Below are 20,768 nucleotides of genomic sequence, written 5' to 3' on the forward strand. Positions count from 1 at the left end.
AAATTATTTGGTGACCACTCTAGCTGACTATTCCCATGCTTGGTATTCATATTTTTCAAAAGCAGCTGGAAATCTAGATTTTTGAATGAAATCTGGCTTTTAAATGTTGATAGGATTTTGTCTTTAACTTGGGCCCAAACCAAATATAGCTGCAGACTGGATTAGGAAGGCCACCAATTTAAGGTATTTTCCCATGTCCAAATGTTTGAAGAGAATGCACACAGAAAAGGTTATATTTTAAGTAATATGCACAGTGCACATTGTTAGGAAAACAGCTTTAGTGCTTCCTAGGTGTCTTAGTCCATTTGGACTGCTGTAACAAGTTGCCATAAACTGGGTGGCTTATAAACAGCAGCAATTTGTTTCTTAACAGTTCTAGAGGCTGAGAAGTCCAAGATAAGGAGCCGGCAGATTTGGTGTCTGGTAAGGGCTGCTCTTCTGGCTTAGAGTTGGTGCCTTCTTGCTGTGAGCTCCCTTGGGCCTCTCTTATAAGGGCACTAATCCCACTCAGGAGGGCTCCATCCTCATCATCTAATCGTCTCCTAAAGGCTCCCCTTAATACTGTCCCATTAGAGATTAGGTTTCAACATAGGATTTTGCGCAGGGGACACCGACAGACCATAATATTAGGGGTATCTTGACTGCAGCAATGAGTTTACTACTATTTTGAGAGGTTGTGCTTTATGCACCATGTGTTCCACGGGTTAGACACAGTGTTGATACGTGATCCTGTCTTTTAGGCAAGCCCAAACAAGTGTTTCTCCTTACAATACCAAGTTAATACAGACCTTATTAAATATTTGAGACAAAGGGCTAAGAGAAGTGTGAGGCCCAAATTTCCCTTTGCAATTACTGCTGGCAAGGTGCAAGCTTTTAGCACGTGAACTATTTTCCTGGAAAGCACACACATGAAAACTTGAATATTCCTTCCTGGGAAATCGACCTCTATTGGTAGCCATAGCTTCCCCCTTCGCTAAGAACTGCTGTAAGCACAAAATCGCTATCAATAGAAACTCTTCCGCGTTCCTCGGTAACTACGGGCAACCCTGCGCTCCCGGATGTGACGTCAACGTTCTTGTCTTCTGTTCTTCCGTCTGTCGACCTAAGTCTAGGCTCCTAGATTTGGTTGCTGTGTACGTGGAAGAAGCAGGCGCATGCGCATACGGGCCCCTTCGTCTCAGCTGTGCGGGAACGGCCGAGGTTAACATCCCGGGCTCGCGGGAGGCTGTCGGGGTCATGGCCACACGCTGACAGAACCAGCCGAGTGGAAAAGGGGAGGGAAGCCGTTCCTCTGCACCCTTCCCCAGGCCTGAGGCCTTCCCGCTTGGTGCTGCCGCCGCCACTGCCGGCTGAGGGGCGATGAGTTGGTTCAACGCCTCCCAGCTCTCCAGCTTCGCTAAGCAGGCCCTGTCCCAGGCCCAGAAGTCCATCGACAGGGTTCTGGACATCCAGGAAGAGGAGCCGAGCATCTGGGCCGAGACCATTCCGTATGGAGAGCCGGGTAAGAGGGAGAGGAGCGGGGTTCCTGGCTCCCGGAGGCTGCTGTTCTCTTGATGCAGGCAGGTTAAGTGGGGTAGAGAGGAGTCCTTCCTTGCTGAGAGAGTTCTCGGGAAGTAATTTCTCCCCGGCCTGTTCGCTAATGCTGCTTCAGCCTCCAAGTCGGTCTTTGCCGTTTTCCTGAGGGAAAACTCAGCTCCAGGTTCCCCCTTGTCTTTGGTCCTGGGTGCGAGGCTTGTGGACTTCGATGACAGGGGACTTGGTTGGTTGGTCTTGCCGTCAAGCTCTCCCTCGACGCAGCTTCCAAGCACAGCCTTCCCGAACCTGAACCTCGAATTGCTTCGCGTCTCGGGCACTGTTGGGATCCGAGGTCTGAAGTACGTAAATCATCAGGGAAGGGAAGAACAATCGCCAACATTCAGTGAACATTTCGCGATTCGTAGCGCGTAATGTGGTTTTATGTTGTTGTTGAGACGGAGTCTCACTCTGTCGCCCAGGCTGGAGTGCAGTGGCGCGATCTCGGCTCACTGCAAGCTCCCCCTCCCAGGTTCTAGCGATTCGCCTGCCTCAGCCTCCCTAGTAGCTGGGACTACAGGCGCCCGCCACCACGCCCAGCTAATTTTTGTAGTTTTAGTAGGGACGGGGTTTCACTACGTTGGCCAGGCTGGTCGAACTCCTGACTTAAGGCGATCCACCCGCCTCGGCCTCCTAAAGTGCTGGGATTACAGGCGTGAGCCTGTAATGTGCTTTTTTATGGCCTTCTTATCTTCAGAACAACTCCCAGAGAGAGCTTGGTTTGTATCTGTGTTTTACATAAGAGGAAAATGAGGCCCAGAATGGCCAAGTAACTTGCTCTAGGTCACACGGCGGATGAGGATTAGAATGTGCCGGAGGTGTTACCCGTGGAATGTGTGACCCAAGATTTCTGGATTGTATCACATTTTATTTCTGAATAGCCAAGTCTCTCTTTGCAGTTTCATTGAGCTTAATCTTTCAGGGATCTTCATTCAGTTGCTTTTGACTCTTAAGTCTATGGAACGGTTCAGCATTTGATGTGTAGGGTAAAGATTTGCAGCTGTGGGGGATGTGAACATTTGTGTGAAAAAGGATAAGAAATGTGATTGACTACTCCTTTCTGGTTTCTGTTCTTAATTTTACATCATTGAGAAGTCAGGACCTAAATTTGAGGTACCTCATTTTAAGATATTTTGGTCCATGTGTGTATGTCATGATCCTCTTTACTTTTTACAAGATGTCATATAACCTTGCTGGAGTAACTCTGTTTTTTCATATGTGACCCTTTAGTTAAGATAGAATATAGGTTTTATATATAAGGATATTTGTTTTCGGAAAATGACCATAGTCTTCAGAATGGTATAATTTAGATGGATGCCAGATAACCCTGGGATTACATAAAGTATTCTCCAAGAGGCAAAATTAATTCCTGTCATCCTTTGAATGTATTTAAATTAATCGGACATAATCTTGGTTGTTCATTTGCATATTTAATTTTGACTTTCTCTGGTTTGGATATTGTGCAAATGAATGTGTAGAACTGTGCCTCCAAACTGAAGTTTTCTACATACTTTTCGAGACACAGTCTCACTCTGTCATCCAGGCTGGAGTGCAGTGGCACCATCTCTGTTCACTGCAGGTTCTGTCTTCTGGGCTCAAGTGATTCTCCTGCCTCAACCTCCCGAGTAGCTAGGATTACGGGTTTGCGCCACCACACCTGGCTAATTTTTGTAATTTTAGTAGAGACAGGGTTTTACCATGTTGGCCAGGCTGGTCTTGAACTCCTGACCTCAGGTGGTCTGCCCGCCTGGGCCTCCCAAAGTGCTGAGATTACAGGCGTGAGCCACTGCGCCTGGCCTGAAGTCATATTAAAGGATAGATTCTACTATAAGGCTTGATAGTTTTTAGAAGCTTTTAATTACTTGTGCTCTCTCCACGAACTTCTAATTGTGAATATTTTGTGAATATTTTGTTCAACCACATTTTAATGTGAAAAAGAAAACATTTTTAAAGAAATGCTTTAAATATTTTAAGGAATATACCATTATTAAGATCCTGATTATGCCATTTTTAAAAATCAGGATTTTAGTGTAGCTATTTGTATGACTGATATGATAATTACGTTTTTCCCCAAGAAAATAGTCATTTTCTTTGTAGTGTTTTTTTAAAAACCCTAGTGTCAACCACCTCTATGTCAAAGAGCAATAGTTCTTAAAAAAACACACATTTCTGAAATTCATAATGACCTTGTAATTTCTGACATAATTTAGAATTTGAGAACAAAACTTCCTCTTAGAGTGGGCTTGAAGAGTGAGATTTAGAGAATCAGCCTGTGATTAAGTGGATGAAAATGAATTTATTCTCTAGAACTTACAATTCCCATCAGTTTAATATGATCTTCGGGAAAGAACATTTGTCATCAGTATCTTGGTTTGAGGCTTTTGTTGTTTTATTTGTTTTCGAGACAGGTTCTCGATCTGTCACCCAGGCTGGAGTGCAGTGGTTCGATCATGGCTCACTGCAGCTTCCACCCCCTGGGCTCAGATGATCCTCCTACCTCAGCCTCCTGAGTAGCTGGGACCACATATGTGGGCCACCAGGCCCAGCTAATTAAAAAATATTTTTTTGTAGGGACAGGGGTCTCACTACGTTGCCCAGGCTTGTCTCGAACTCCTGGGCTCAAATGACTCTTCGAGTGTTGAGATTATAGGTATGAACCTCCATACCCACTGAGTTCAGTTTTTGAGTGTTGCCCTTTGTCTAGCTCATAACTATATTACTGATATTACAAGCAAAAATTAATATGAAACTGACTGAATAGGTAGGGTCACTTTTCTGTGACTGCACATGGCCCTACCTATTCAGTTAGTTCCATATTAGTTTCTTTCATATTGATAAGTAAAGCCTGTTATTATGAGATGAATCATAGGTATCTTGGACTTACTGTCAGTTATAAAACATATGCTGTTACTTCCTTAATTTGTTGTAGGGAGGAATAACATACTTGCATCTGGTAGTCTAGGCCAGGCCCAGCCTTTTGTCTGTGCTCCTCCTTCGTCTCAGGTGGACCCACACCAGTTTTCTTCTTTAAGTCCCAGTATTAACTTGGAAACTACTTAATGATGTAGTAAGCAAGGAGGTTAGCAGGTGCAAATTGCAGGTATTTCATAGGGTATTTTTTTCTAAATTTTTATTTATACTGATTTATAATGATGATTGAGATATCAATGTAACATATATGTGTTCTTTTTTAATATTTACTTTTTTGTCAAAGGAATAAGTTCCCCTGTCAGTGGAGGATGGGATACTTCAACCTGGGGGTTGAAATCAAACACTGAACCTCAGAGTCCACCAATAGCCTCTCCTAAAGCAATCACAAAGCCAGTTCGGAGGACTGTGGTTGATGAATCTGAAAATTTCTTCAGTGCCTTTCTCTTGCCAACTGACGTCAAGACCATTCAGAAGAGTCCAGTGGTATCAAAACCTCCAGCAAAATCACAACGACCAGAAGAAGAAGTGAAAAGCAGCTTACATGAATCCTTGCACATTGGACAGTCAAGAACACCTGAAACAACTGAATCACAAGTAAAAGACTCTTCTTTGTGTGTTTTAGGGGAAACTCTGGCAGCAGGTACTTCATCACCTAAAACTGAAGGCAAGCATGAAGAAACTGTTAATAAAGAATCGGATATGAAGGTGCCAACTGTAAGTTTGAAAGTATCTGAAAGTGTAATTGATGTGAAAACAACTACGGAAAGTATATCTAATATGTCTACACAGTCTCTCACAGCAGAAACAAAGGACATAGCTTTGGAACCTAAGGAACAAAAACATGAAGACAGGCAGAGCAATACACCTTCTCCTCCTGTTAGTACCTTTTCATCGGGTACTTCTACTACCAGTGATATTGAAGTTTTAGATCATGAAAGTGTAATAAGTGAGAGCTCAGCGAGCTCGAGACAAGAGACTACAGATTCAAAATCAAGTCTTCACTTGATGCAGACATCTTTTCAGCTTCTCTCTGCATCTGCTTGTCCTGAATATAATCGTTTAGATGATTTCCAAAAACTCACTGAGAGTTGCTGTTCATCTGATGCTTTTGAAAGAATAGACTCATTTAGTGTACAGTCATTAGATAGCCGGAGTGTAAGTGAAATCAATTCAGATGATGAATTGTCAGGCAAGGGATATGCTTTAGTGCCTATTATAGTTAATTCTTCAACTCCAAAGTCTAAAACAGTTGAATCTGCTGAAGGAAAATCTGAAGAAGTAAATGAAACATTAGTTATACCCACTGAGGAAGCAGAAATGGAAGAAAGTGGACGAAGTGCAACTCCTGTTAACTGTGAACAGCCTGATATACTGGTTTCTTCTACACCAATAAATGAAGGACAGACTGTGTTAGACAAGGTGGCTGAGCAGTGTGAACCTGCCGAAAGTCAGCCAGAAGCACTTTCTGAAAACGAAGATGTTTGCAAGGTAACTCTAGTAAGTGGAAGGGATTTTTAGATGTGCTTTTTGGAAATTAAATCATTTGTTTTAAAAAATACTTTCATTGATGCATAATAATTTATACAGATTTAAAAACATAGGCATTTTGCCATTTCAGTGTAACATTAAGTACCTTGAAGTTGAACAATTATTAATATAATTTGAAATTTCTCCAAGGCAATTATGGTAGAATAAGTTGATTCTTCAATATAGTTAAGCATGAAAGTTTTCATCTTACATCTTTATTTTTGAGTCCTTATCACTTCAAAATTCTGTTATGCTTATTAGTTTGTCAATTTGCAAAGGAATATTTTCTTACATTAACATGTATCTTCACCTCCTTTGCAGATAGATGTGCCAAAAAAACTAAATGTTATGGTTTTTCTTGTATCAGAATTTGTTTTTGCATGTTTACATTTTTTGTTGCAAATATTAAATGATAATTTAAGATTTTAATTATTGATGCTTTTCTGTTATTAGTATTTTCATTCATATATAAGGAGTATATATCCTTATATTGCTTCAGTTTGTTTTCTGTTTATGTTATTTTTGAGATCACCTATTGATAGCTGTATTTCACATGAAAGAGAAAGAGAAATGTCTAAGGAACAAAAGCATTGCTTAGGAGTGACAGATTGCTTCTACCTAATACATATGAAAGGAAAGTGATATAAATTCTTTAACATTAAGTCCTAGTTTTGGTTTTTACTGTGATTTTTAGATATAGAAATTGAATTGGATCTGGCATCTTTAATAGACTTCTGAGATGTAGGATGTCTTGAAGAAATGTCCTGTAAGTGCCATGTATTGAATTACTTAATTTTTTTAAAAAGTGCCAGATTCTGTTAATCAGGTTAAATATTCACAAACAAAATGCTGTGCAATAATATTTCAATTAGTAATATCTATATACTGTAAGATAGTGGATAATGGGAGTTTGAATTCTTAGAAACCAGCACTAATTACTATCAGATATTTTTGAATTTCAGTGTATTTAAGAAGGTAAGTGATTTCTAAGTTCATCTAAACCAAACTCAGGTAAGACTTTATTTTTTTGAGTCCAAAAAGGAACTCTTCCTACTCTTATACTCAAGTTTATCACCATTTGAGCAGGACCTAAGGAATTAGAGATTCCAAGCATTACTTTTTGTTTAGCTTTATACTGATACATTATGGAGATTTAAAAATTCTTATGGGTTTTCTAAAATTACTTTTAGTATGGATGGATGTATGTATGAATGAGACAGGGTCTCTGTCTATTGTCCAGGCTGGTGTGCAGTGGTGCGATCGGCTCACAGGGTCTCTCTCTGTTGCTCAGGCTGGTGTGCAGTGGTGGGATCACAGCTCATGGCAGCCTCGACCTCCTGGGCTCAAGCAGTCCTCCCACCTAATCCACTCTAGTAGCTGGGACCACAGGCTCGCACCGCTCCTGGCTATTTTTTTTATTTTTAGTAGAGATGAGGTCTCACTATGCTGCCAGGCTGGTCTTGAACTCCTGGGCTCAAGCAGTCCTCCCATCTTGGCCTCCCAAAGTGCTGGGATTATAAGCATGAACCCGTGTCCAGCCGTACGTTTATTTTATTTTATTTATTTATTTTTTGAGACGGAGTCTTGCCCTGTCGCCCAGGCTAGTCTGCCTCCCAGGTTCAAATGATTCTCCTGCCTCAGCCTCCCAAGTAGCTGGGACTACAGATGTATGCTACCATGCCCGGCTAATTTTTGTATTTTTTGTAGAGATGGGATTTCACCATATTGGTCAGGCTGGTCTTGAACTCGTGACTGACCTCAAGTGATCTGTCCTCCTCGGCCTACCAAAGTGCTGGGATTACAAGCATGAGCCACCGTGCCCAGTCTCTACTTTTATTTATATATTTATTTTTTATTTTTATTTTTTGAGATGGAGTTTCGCTCTTGTCACCCAGGCTGGAGTGCAATGGCCTGATCTTGGCTCACTGCAACCTCCACCTCCTGGGTTCAAGCCATTCTCCAGCCTCAGCCTCCTGAGTAGCCGGGGTTACAGGTGCCTGCCACCATGCCCAGCTAATTTTTGTATTTTCAGTAGAGACTGAGTTTTGCCATGTTGGCCAGGCTGCTCTCAAATTCCCGACCTCGGGTGATCCACCCACCTTGGCCTCCCAAAGTGCTGGGATTACAGGCATGAGCCACTGCGCCCGGCCTACTTTTATTTTTTAAATGCAATATATCATATTTTAAAAAGGGTATGTGTTTTGGGTAAAGAATAATACGGAAAACAGACACTTGTGTATCCACAACCCAGCTAAGATATAGAGGCTTTAAATTTCCTTTTTGACCTCTTTTGATTGCATCCATCTCCCTTCTTCTTTTGGTGTATATGCAGATTATTCCAGATTTTTGCTATTACCAGGGAACTGCATTAAGTATTCTTATACATGTCACCTAGTGCATTTATGCAAGAATTTTCCTCTAAGGTCTACCTAAAAGTGAAATTTTCTATATCAAAGAGTATGTAGATCCCCAACTAGATATTGCCTAATTGTTTTCTCAAGTGGTTTCTCAACTTACACTCCCACTAGCTATTTGGTTGTACTTACTTTTACTCTCCTATCAGCTGCATAAGAGTTCTTGTTCTGGATCCTCTGTGTTCCTAATACTGTTCTTGATTGTTTTTATGAGATAGAACTGTTTTCTTTGTTATAGTGATACACCTGCATGTAAAAATGGTCTTTTTTAAAGCTAAGTGTTCTGACTTTTATGTATTCGCCTTATCCAGACAGTTGAATTTCTGAATGAAAAGCTGGAAAAAAGGGAGGCTCAGTTACTATCTCTTAGTAAGGAAAAAGCACTTCTGGAAGAAGCTTATGATAACCTAAAAGAGTAAGTATTCTGCAAATGTGAATAATGTTACACATTTTCTGAAAGCCTGTGTACTTTGTACATATTTAAGAATGTTTTTGAAATTAAAATGTTTTGTAATTTAATCATTATTGAAAGTTGTATAGCTTTCAGTTATAACCCTAAAGATTACTTTTCTCTTTTAATTGTCTTTACCATATTACCTCTGCCATTGAAGAGAGTCGTTTTGCAAAAACTGGAAAACTCTTCCCTTTCATTTTTAGTCTTTTAGTATTAGAGATTTAAAACACGTATTTAAAGAAAACTGTGTCATACAATAACAGTTTTGCTAAAACTGTTATACAATAACACAGTTTTGCTATAAGGAGCTGATTGGGAAAATGTGACACGAGATTCAGAATTGAAACATTGTATTTACTTTTCTCTTATTTTTGCATGTCAGATATTGGTGACATTTTCACTTTCTAACAGGTTTTCTTTGAGGTGTTTTAAAATAAATTTAGCAAGAGAAATTTCCTTTTTTTTTTTTTCTTAAAAGTTAATAGGCCTAAAACTGTTCTATTTTAATAAGGTATATGTCAGAGAAAAGTTATCTTCCTTTTGAGAATTGAACTTATGTATACCTTTGGGATATATAAACACCATCCTCATTCTCAAATATTATTTTAAATTTAGTGAAATGTTCAGAGTGAAAGAAGAAAGCAGTAGCATTTCTTCCTTGAAAGATGAGTTTACTCAAAGAATTGCAGAAGCAGAAAAGAAAGTTCAACTAGCCTGCAAAGAGAGAGATGCTGCTAAAAAGGTAATTGAAATTTAAAATAATATTAATTAAACTCTATAGAGACATAGAGTTTTGAGGAGTGCATTCATCATATTTTGATGTTGGAAAAAGGAGAAGTAAGGTGAAAAGGATATCATCTATTAACATTTAAATTGTAGATTTTTGGCCAGGTGTGGTGGCTCATGCCTATAATCTCAGCACATTGGGAGGATGTAGTGGGTGGATCACTTGAGCCCAGGAGTTAGAGAGCAGCCTGGGTAACATGGTGAGACCCCACCTCTACTAAAAAATACATAAAGTTAGCTGGTCATGCTGGTGTGCACCTGTGGTCACAGCTACTCAGGAGGCCGAGGAGGGTGGATCGCTTGAGCCCAGGAGTTGAAGACCAGCCTGGGCAACATGGTGAGACCTCATCTCTACAAAAAGTACAAAGATTAGTTGGCCATGGTGGCATGTGCCTGTGGTCCCAACTACTCGGGAAGCTGAGGTGGCAGGATCACCTGAGCCTGGGAGGTTGAGGCTGCGGTGAGTTGTGATTGTACCACTGTACTCCAGCCTGGGTGACAGAGTAAGACCCTGTCTCAAAAAAAATAAAAGTAAAAAGGAAAGTTAATTTATTCTCATTTATATTTTCATGTGAACAGTTGCTTGTATATCTGAATTTAGGTTTTGAAAATCATTTTCAAAGCTGTTTTCTTAGTCTTAGTTAACCAAGGTAGTAGATTAACTGAATGAAACTTACAGATTCTTACTGAGAATGTGATTATGGATAGCTTCTTTGGATGGGGGAAAAATGAGAACTGTACTTACAGTGAAAGTAATTCTTTACGGTATTCACAGATTTCTTTTTTATTAGGAAATCAAAAACATAAAAGAAGAACTTGCCACTAGATTAAATAGTAGTGAAACTGCAGACCTTTTGAAAGAGAAAGATGAACAGATCCGAGGGTTAATGGAAGAAGGTGCGTATAGTATTTGGTTGACTATGAAAAATACTGTAAGAACAGGAAAAGTACTTGCCACGTAACTAGCTGATGCTTCCTAATTAAAAATACTGAAAGCAAGGAGGGTTTGGACAGAAACCATAGAAATAGTAGGTGACAGTTTATGGAAGAATGGGGAGTAAGATATATTGAAACAGAGATATGTGTTTCTAGCTTTTGTTTTTAGGAAGCAAAAAAAACATTGTCCCTGTAAAATAGACAGAAATTTATGCTGCCCTAAGAAAACTTTAAACAGGTCTTAAGAGCCTGTCATTTAAACCAAGACATTCAAAGTGTATAATTCTGGGATTTATGTAATATCTGAATACCTAGCTTGTGTACTATATCATATTGTCTTATTCTGGCATATAATAGTGAATTTTTCATTGTATTATTTTAATTTTTAAATTATTAAGCACTTCTGTCTCTGAAAAAATTTAAAATAAACAAGGTTGGCTGAGTGCAGTGGCTTATGACTGTAATCTCAGCACTTTGGGAGGCAGAGGTGGGTGGATCATTTGAGGTCAGGAGTTCGAGACCAGCCTGGCCAACATGGTGAAACCCTGTCTGTGCTACAAATACAAAAATTAGCCGGGTGGTGGTGGTGCATGCCTCTAATCCTAGCTACTCGGGAGGCTGAAGTAGGAGGATTGCTTGAGCCTGGGAGGTGGAGGTTGCAGTGAGCCGAGATCACGCCACTGTACTTCCAGCCTGGGCGACAGAATGAGACTTTGTCTCAAAAAAATAAATAAATAAATAAAATAAAATTAATAGTGTTACAGAAATTAAAGATCTAATCATGAAATCATTACAAATGGATACTGAATTAATTTCTTCATGTAATATCCTGAGAGAGAGGAGGTTTTGGAAAAGGTGGTCAAGTGAATCTCTCTTTTTATTTCTCTTGTTAATTAAAGTTTTTGTAGTTATAAGAGTAATACTTGCTACTTGTAGAAAGTTTTGAAGTTATAGGAAAGTATATGAATAAAGAGGAAGAGTAGATTATAATCCAATATTATAAGGAACTATTAATTTTTTCTAGTTTTAATGCATTTTTTTCAATGCATATTTAAACATAGTTAAGATCGTACAATTTCCAATCTTTCTTCTCTTACATCTCTCTATGCCATTAAATGCTTTTTATCATTATTAATGGCTGTATTAAAGTCCATTATATGGGTATACCATAATATGTTTTACTGTTTCTAATGTTGTACATTTATTTTTATAATGTTAATATTACAGTTAGTGCTATGATGAATGTTTTTGTGCTTAAATCATTGAACTTCAGTGAATTTCCAGAAAAAGTGTAGAGTTTGAGAACAGTTGGAAGCAGTCGTTTCATTTGAAAAAGTTAGCTTTACCCAACTTTTTCATGTATTCAACTAATATTTATTGAACAGTTAGTATGTCAGATATTATATTTGATGCAATAATAAATATGACACTGTCCTTTAGGGGCTTAGTTTAGTGAGAGGGAAATATAGGAATGCAGATAATTGTAAAACACAATTCTAAGCACTAAAATAGAAAAATGAAGGAACAGTTGTTATAATTATTTTCTCAAGATGTCTTGAAGTCATTAACTGCTTTGCCTTACAATATCAGAGACTGAGGGGAAGGCTAACTGCATGGTTTTCTTATTTTAAAGTTTAAGAGTTATTTGAAATATGAATATCAAATGTTACTATTTTGTAATTTAGTAATTTTGTCAGAGAATGAACTAGTGTCTTCTTTTGCTTAATGAGCCTTTTTACAGAGAAAACAGAGCAATTTCACATGGGAGTACTTTATATTCACAGAGTATTTACATTTCATAAAAGGGTATTACATATTGTTTCCATGTGCCCCAGAATTTTTTTTTTTTTTTTGAAACAGAGTCTCACTCTGTTGCCCAGGCTGGAGTGCAGTGGCATGATCCCAGCTCACTGCAACCTCCGCCTCCCAGGTTCAAGTGATTCTCCTGCCTCAGCTTCCCGAGTAGCTGAGGCTATAGGTACCCGCCACCATGCCAAGCTAGTTATTGTATTTTTAGTAGAGTTGGGGTTTCACCATGTTGGCCAGGCTGGTCTTGAACTCCTGACCTCTGGTGATCTGCCTGCCTCCCAAAAGTGCTGGGATTACAGGTGTGAGCCACTGCACCCAGCCAGTATTTTTAAAACTTAAAGCTAAAGAGCTGTAAAACTCAAAGCTGAAAGCACGCTACAATGAATACCTGATTACTTCATCACCTAGATTCATCAAGTGTTAACATCTTGCCACACCTCTTCCATATCTTTCTGCACATACATACACTACCCTTTTGTCAACTCATTTGAAAGGAGGTTACAAATACCATAACATTCTGCTCCTAAATTCTTCAGTCTGCATCTCCCAAGGGCAAGTACATTTTCCTTGACAGGTACGTCATAGTCAAACCTAAGAAATCAGCATTAATTCAGAAGTGTAGTCCAGCATATATTTTAATATTTATCCTAGTTGTCTCTAAAAGTGTCTGTTATAGTTGATCATTTGTTCTGCCCCAGGATCCAAAGTTCACCCATTGCATTTGGTTCTTATGTCCTTTTAGTCTTCCATCAATCTAGGACAGTTCTCTCTTCTTTATGTCTTTGAGGACTCTGTGGAATCCGGGGCAGTTGTCCCACAGGATGTCCTACCCATGTTCAGGAATTTGTTACTTTCTTCATGATTAGATTTAGATTAGATTTAGTTCATATTTCTAGTAGGAAATATCTAGGTGATATTGAACACCTACATCACATCAGCAGGCACATATTGTCAGGCTGTACTACAGTTGGTGATGCCAAAACTGAATGCTTAGTTAAGGAGTTGATTGCCAGATTTTTCTCTTTAAAATTAGTAGGTGATATATGAGAGTGATTCTTTAAGACCATGTCAATATCCAGTTTCCCAACAACCTTTTACCCAATAATGTTAACATTCATTGATGATTCCTGTCCAAATTAGTTGTAACATTGTGGGTTACAAAACTGTGATTTAAAAAAATTCTATTATTTTATGTTACTGATTAGATAAAACATTCTATTGAAATTTTTAGGGAATAGTTATCATTTGAGTTTATACTTTTTTACTACCACCAGGAGAAAAACTTTCAAAACAGCAGCTGCATAATTCTAACATCATCAAGAAATTAAGAGCTAAAGACAAGGAGAATGAAAATATGGTTGCAAAGCTGAACAAAAAAGTTAAAGAGCTAGAAGAGGAGTTGCAGCATTTGAAACAGGTGAATAGCAATCATAATTCTCTACATATATATTGTTATTACTTCCTGTATGAACAGTTAGCCATGGTTATGGAGCATTTGAAAAGATTTAATGGGGTGTATCATGTAAGAAGGATTTTTCAAACAATAGATAAATGATAAGATTTTTCAGCTGAATGGGGTGGCTCACGCCTGTAATCCCAGCACTTTCGGAGGCTGCGACAGGCAGATCCCTTGAGGCCAGGAGTTCGAGACCAGCCTGGCCAACAATGTGAAACCCTGTCTCTGCTAAAAATATTGCACCAACCTAATAACAAAAATTAGCCAGGCATGGTGGTACACACCTGTAGTCCCAGCTAGTTGGGAGGCTGAGGCACGAAAATTGCCTGAAGCTGGGAGGCAGAGGTTGCAGTGAGCCAGAACATTCCACCCTGGGCAATAGAGTGAGACTTTGTCTCAAAAAATATATATATTTTTCTCCATTATTATAGATTCCTGGAATACAGTTATTTACCACGGTATTATTTCTTGAAAAATACTTTTGTCTGTTTTTATAACATATAGGTCCTTGATGGCAAAGAAGAGGTTGAGAAACAACATAGAGAAAACATTAAAAAACTAAATTCCGTGGTAGAACGCCAAGAGAAAGATCTTGGCCATCTTCAGGTAGACATGGATGAACTTGAAGAAAAGAACCGAAGTATTCAGGCTGCCCTGGATAGTGCATACAAGTAAGAAAATGAACAAATATGCAACCCATTTAGAATGAATTATCAGAGTAGGATGTTGAAGAAATACTTTTTCTATTATCTGATCACTGGCAACATTTATAAACTCAATCTAATTTTTTAAGAGAACTTACTGATCTTCACAAAGCCAATGCTGCAAAGGATAGTGAGGCACAGGAAGCTGCTCTGAGCCGTGAAATGAAAGCTAAAGAAGAACTTTCTGCAGCATTAGAGAAGGCCCAAGAAGAAGCCCGTCAGCAGCAAGAAACATTAGCCATTCAAGTAAGCAATGGATGATGAATTAGAGTAGTTTTAAAAATATTTGTTTATGCTTCTACAAATTAAACAATTTATTAGCTGGTTTGAATCAAACAATGTAGTGATACATGTGTTAGATTTCAGAATACTGGATTCTGCTAAATAACCAGTTGTGTTTTTTAAAACTGTTAAAGTAATGCTTACATGATACCAGTATTGTTTAATTTTTTTGTGAGTTTTACACCCATTTGAGAGTATTATAAAAGCTAGGAACCCTCTTACAAGAGAAGAGCAAAAATGCACACACATATTGCATATAATTTTGAGAGAATCCATTTAACTCCTGAGCTCATTCGTAACATCTGTGGGAGTCCAAGGACCTCAGATGAAGTAGGAAAAACAAAATTTGTGAGGCTTTGTCTCATAAAATCATCAACTGATGGGCATATGGGTTATTTATACTCAGTTGATAGGCATATGGGTTATTGATACTTTGTGGTTATTATCAATAATGCTGCTATAAATATCCATGCACAAATTTTTGTGTGAACATATATTTTAAATTCTCCTAGATGTATATCCTTAGGTCATATGGTAACTCTATATATTTAACTTTTTGAGGAACTGGCAAACTTTTCCACAGTGGCTGCATTACTTTACATTCCCACCAGCAGTAGGTGAGAGTTTCAGTGTCTCCACATTCTTGCCAACATTTATTATTGTCTGTTTTTAAAATTATAGCCTTTTTAGTGTGTGTGAAGTGGTAACTGAGTATGGTGTTGATTTGCATTTTTTTTTTTTTTCGATTTATTTTTGTTTTGAGACGGAGTCTCACTCTTGCCAGACTGGAGTGCAGTAGCATGATCTCAGCTCACTGCAACCTCCGCCTCCGGGATTCAAGCGATTCTCCTGCCTCAGCCTCCTGAGTAGCTGGGACTACAGGCGGGTGCCACCATGCCTGGCTAATTTTTTTTTTTTTTGAGACGGAGTTTCGCTCTTGTTGCCCAGGCTGGAGTGCAATGGTGCAATCTCGGCTCACTGCAACCTCCACCTCCCAGGTTCAAGCGATTCTCCTGCTTCAGCCTCCCGAGTAGCTGGGATCACAGGTGCCCACCACCATGCCTGGCTGATTTTTTGTATTTTTTTTAGTAGAGACAGGGTTTCACCATGTTGGCCAGGCTGGTATCGAACTCCTGACCTCTGTTGATCCGCCCGCCTCCGCCTTCCAAAGTGCTGGGATTACAGGCCTGAGCCACCGCGCCTGGCCACCTGGCTAGTTTTTTTTGTAGTTTTAGTAGAGATGAGATTTCACCGTGTTAGCCAGGATGGTGTCAATCTCCTGACCTCGTGATCCGCCCCCCTTGGCCTCCCATACTGCTTGGATTACAGGCGTGAGCCACCGCGCCCGCCCACCCGGCTAATTTTTTTTTGTATTTTTATTAGAGATGGGGTTTCATCATGTTAGCCAGGATGGTCTCAATCTCCTGACCTCGTGATCCGCCTGCCTTGGCCTCCCAAAGTGCTGGGATTACAGGCGTGAGCCACTACGCCTGGCTGATTTGCATTCTCTTGATGACTAATGATGTTGGATGTCTTTTCATTTGCTTATTGGCCATTTATATATCTTCTTGGGAGCAATTTATTAAAATACTCAAATCCTTTACACATTTTTAAATTGGGATGTTTGTCTTTTTATTGTTATTATGAGTTCTTTATATAATCTGCATACTAGACCTTTATCAGATATAGGATTTGTCAATATTTTTTGCCTCTCTGTGGGTTGTCTTTCTTTTTCTTGATAGTGTCCTTTGATGCCAAAAGTTTTTAATTTTAATAAAGTGTAGCTTATCTATGTTTTCTTTTGTTATTTGTGCTTTTGGCATCATATTTAAGAAACCATTGCTTAATCCAAGTTTATGCAGAGTTTCATCAGTTTCCTTCTAAGAGTTTTGTTGTCTTAGCTCTCACATTTAGGTCTTTTGCATGTGGATATCCAGTTGTTGCAGGACCAGTTATTGAGAAAACTATTTTTATTGACTCCTATGCCCTTTTGATTTAATTTTAAATTTTGTGTATGTAAAACATTTACATGATTCCAAAGTGAGAGCAAAATCTATTCAGATATTTACTTCCAATTTAGCTGCTCCCCATTTCCTCTCTTTGCCTGTAGGTAACCATTTTATTAGAGTTTGGCTTATCTTTTAAGTGTTTCTATTGGCAAAATGCAAGGAAATATATGTATCTATATATTTACATGTTCTGTATACATACACATTTACTTATACACCTATTTCTGTCTCCTACATCCTTTTTACATAAATGACAGTTTATTATTCACACTGTTTTATAACTTGTTTTATTTTCATAGTAAAATATCCTGATGATCACTCTAGTAAAACATAGAGTTTTTATCATAAAACATTTAATGGATTATACACCTATTTCTATCTGCTACATCCTTTTTACAGAAATGATAGTTTATTATTTATGTTGTTTATAACTTGTTTTATTTACTTAGTAAAATATCCTGATGATCACTCTAGTAAAACATAGAGGTGTTTAAAAAGTATCTCTTTATAGTTTTCTAATACTTAATTAGGTGAAGTATTTTCAGCTATTTCTTACTGATGGATATTTGGGTTATTTTCAGTGTTTTGCTATTATAAGCCATGCCATGGTCCATATATCCTCTGTGTTTCTGCTACTGTATTACTGGGATAGATAAAATATCAGTAATTTGAATTTAAAATACATTAGAATAATAATAATACAGAAAAATTGGGGGAATGGGAGATAGAGCCTATATGAGTTACCATGCATAAATCCATCACTTTTTACAAGTACTCTCAGTTTTATGTATTAGTGTTTTATTCTATTTCTATATATGTATTTTTCATAATTGATGTCTTACATATTATTTTATAGTTTTCCATTTAATAGTATATTAGAAATTTTTTTTTACATGTTTTATACATTTATTGTAATTTTTAAGGGTTATATTTATGTTGTATCAACATTTGCAAATATAGATTACTAGTGATGGAGATTTAGAATATTTCCAGTTTTGTTTTTGCTAGTGTATTTAATACTGTAGGGAATATCCCTGTGTATTTACATATCTGCTTTCTTAGAGTAAATTCCCAAGACTAAGATGGCCAGGTGAAAGGATGTGAGAAGTTTGATGATTCTTTAAACATGTTATAATGTTTTCCAAGGCTATGGTAGTTTATAATGTATGCTCCTGCATATGAGTGGAGCCCCTAGCTTTTATAACCCATGTAGCACCTATCACTTCCTGTCTGATGTGGCAAATATTTATGGATGCGTTGTCTTTTCTCCAATATTGTATGGTAATGGCTGTGCCTTACACATATTTGTTTGCATTTCTTTGCCTTAACAGAATGCTTTTCTAAGTAAACATAGAATATACATACAGTATTGGAATTGCTTGATGAATGAGAGCTGTGATAATCATATGTAAAAGTTCATTGGAAAGTATGAAATATTATACATGAACAATATCGACACAACCAAAAATGTGTAGTTAGCGGGAAGTTATAGATAATACTGTACCATTGTTTGTGAATGTATTGTTTCTCCCCCTACAGGTAGGGGACCTTAGGCTTGCATTGCAGCGTACAGAACAAGCAGCTGCCAGAAAAGAGGATTATTTACGCCATGAGATCGGTGAACTTCAGCAGGTACTGTCACAGTTTTCCGAAACACAAATCCAAGAAGTATGTGTTTTTCTAGAAATAAAAGAATTACTCAGTGGGGTAATGTTCATGGAATTGAGAGGATTACTATCACACTTAGCATTTGCTGAATTTTTGTGGCTTGTGTGAATAAATCAGAATGGGCACCTTAAAAATATATACAAGGAAATTCCTTATTTTGTTTTATAGAAAATAATGTTTCGATAGATTTGTTATATGTATTCAGTATTGCTTTTCAATTTGTAATAGCTTATTAGTGATTGTCAGTCAAAGTTCCCGGTTTCTATGCCTCTGTTAATTTTCAGTCATTTATAACATGCACAGGAAAAGGGAGAGGAAATACAGTTTAGATTGATTTTTCTGTTTTTATAAATACTTAGAAATATTTGGATGAGGAGGCAACTACTGAGAGGTTTGGATGAACTCTTTTTTAACCTTCAGGTAATTGAAGACTGTCTTAGAAACGCTTTTTAAAGAAGCACTTATTTATTTAATTTATTTATTTTGAGACAGAGTCTTGCTCTGTTGCCCAGGCTGGAGTGCAGTGGCACAATCTTGGCTCGCTGCACCCTCTGCCTCCTGGGTTCAAGCGATTCTCCTGCCTCAGCCTCCCGAGTAGCTGGGATTACAGGCATGCACCACCATGCCCAGCGAATTTTTGTATTTTTAGTATAGATGAGGTTTCACCATGTTGGCCAGGCTGGTCTTGAACTCCTGATCTCAGGTGATCCAACCACCTCAGCCTGTCAAAGTGCTGGGATTACAGGCATAAGCCACGGTGCCTGGCCAAAGAAGCACTTATTTAGATACTGTATTACACAGTCTAACTCTATTAGAAGGATTGAACAGTTAGAAAAAAATTCAGGGCTGGCCATGGTGGCTCATGCCTATAATCCCAATGCTTTGGGAGGCTGAGGCAGTCAGATTGCCTGAGCTCAGGAGTTTGAGGCCAGCCTGAGCAACATGATGAAACCTTGTCTCTACAAAAAAATACAAAAATTAGCCAGGTGTGGTAGCGTGTACCTGTAGTCCCAGCTACTTGGGAGGCTGAGGTGGGAGGATCGCTTGAGCCTAGGAGGTTGAGGTTACAGTGAGCCACGATTGTGCCACTGCACTCCAGCCTGGGTGACAGAGCGGACCCCGTCTCTAAAATGAATAATAATAATAATTAAAAAGCAAATCATTTTCTCTTGGAAAAATAATTTTCCAGGAACCTCTCAAAGTTTAGGTTTGCTAGTGTTTTTAATGTTTTTATTGCTGTCATTGGTAATGACTTAAGAATTTCATGATTCAGAGACTCCAGGAAGCAGAGAATCGAAACCAGGAACTGAGTCAAAGTGTTTCATCAACAACAAGACCATTGCTTCGACAAATAGAAAATTTGCAAGCAACCCTAGGATCCCAGACATCGTCGTGGGAGAAATTAGAGAAGAATCTTTCTGATAGGCTTGGTAACTGCTTTAGTTTTTATGCTCGATGCAGAAGCCCTTCCATCTTGTTTATAGAATTAGAATAATGGGGCCGGGCCCAGTGGCTCAAGCCTTTAATCCCAGCACTTTGGGAGGCCGAGGTGGGCAGATCATGAGGTCAGGAGATCCAGACCATCCTGGCTAACACGGTGAAACCCCGTCTCTACTAAAAATATAAAAAAATTAGCCGGGCGTGGTGGCGGGTGCCTGTAGTCCCAGCTACTTGGGAGGCTGAGGCAGGAGAATGGCGTGAACCTGGGAGGCAGAGCTTGCAGTGAGCCGAGATTGCGCCACTGCACTCCAGCCTGGGCGACAGAGCAAGGCTCTGTCTCAAAAAAAAAAAAAAGAATTAGAATAATGGTACGAAATTGAAATTCATTTGATCTGATGGTTACATTGTGTCTAATATGTAGATTTTTATGTTTTCTCTTTTTCTACATGTATTTTTAATACCTTTATTATGTCTCTTTCAAACCATTTTTTCCCATTACACAATGGTATCAGATACTGGCTAAAGTACTTCCATGTCATTCTTTCATTCATTTCTTTTTTTTTTTTGAGATGGAGTCTCGCTCTGTCACCCAGGCTGGAGTGCAGTGGTGCGATCTCAGCTCACTGCAAGCTCTGCCTCCCGGGTTCACATAATTCTCCTGCCTCAGCCTCCCGAGTAGCTGGGACTACAGGCGTCTGCCACCATGCCTGGCTAATTTTTTGTATTTTTAGTAGACTGCTGCACTCGATTTTTTTTCTTGTCCATTGCTAAATCTGACCC

At 38.7% G+C, this 20,768-nt stretch overlaps 1 protein-coding gene across 2 annotated transcripts in view; it reads left to right on the forward strand.

Annotated features, from left to right (window-relative positions):
• The first annotated feature begins 1,042 nt into the window (after nt 1–1,042).
• TMF1 (TATA element modulatory factor 1) overlaps nt 1,043–20,768 on the forward strand; it is a 31,527-nt gene continuing 11,801 nt past the window's right edge. The window contains exons 1-10 of one of the 2 annotated variants that reach the window (XM_012502188.2): nt 1,043–1,501; nt 4,787–6,000; nt 8,756–8,859; nt 9,514–9,640; nt 10,476–10,581; nt 13,704–13,846; nt 14,390–14,556; nt 14,679–14,835; nt 18,420–18,512; nt 19,822–19,978. In XM_012502188.2, coding sequence (XP_012357642.1) covers nt 1,360–1,501; nt 4,787–6,000; nt 8,756–8,859; nt 9,514–9,640; nt 10,476–10,581; nt 13,704–13,846; nt 14,390–14,556; nt 14,679–14,835; nt 18,420–18,512; nt 19,822–19,978 — 2,410 coding nt within the window. In that variant the 5' untranslated portion in view covers nt 1,043–1,359. The remainder of the gene's footprint in view (nt 1,502–4,786; nt 6,001–8,755; nt 8,860–9,513; nt 9,641–10,475; nt 10,582–13,703; nt 13,847–14,389; nt 14,557–14,678; nt 14,836–18,419; nt 18,513–19,821; nt 19,979–20,768) is intronic. The other variant, XM_003264871.4, reaches the window with a different exon arrangement.

This window comes from Nomascus leucogenys, chromosome 21, assembly GCF_006542625.1.
Source record: "Nomascus leucogenys isolate Asia chromosome 21, Asia_NLE_v1, whole genome shotgun sequence".
In the NCBI taxonomy this organism is placed as follows: domain Eukaryota; kingdom Metazoa; phylum Chordata; class Mammalia; order Primates; family Hylobatidae; genus Nomascus; species Nomascus leucogenys.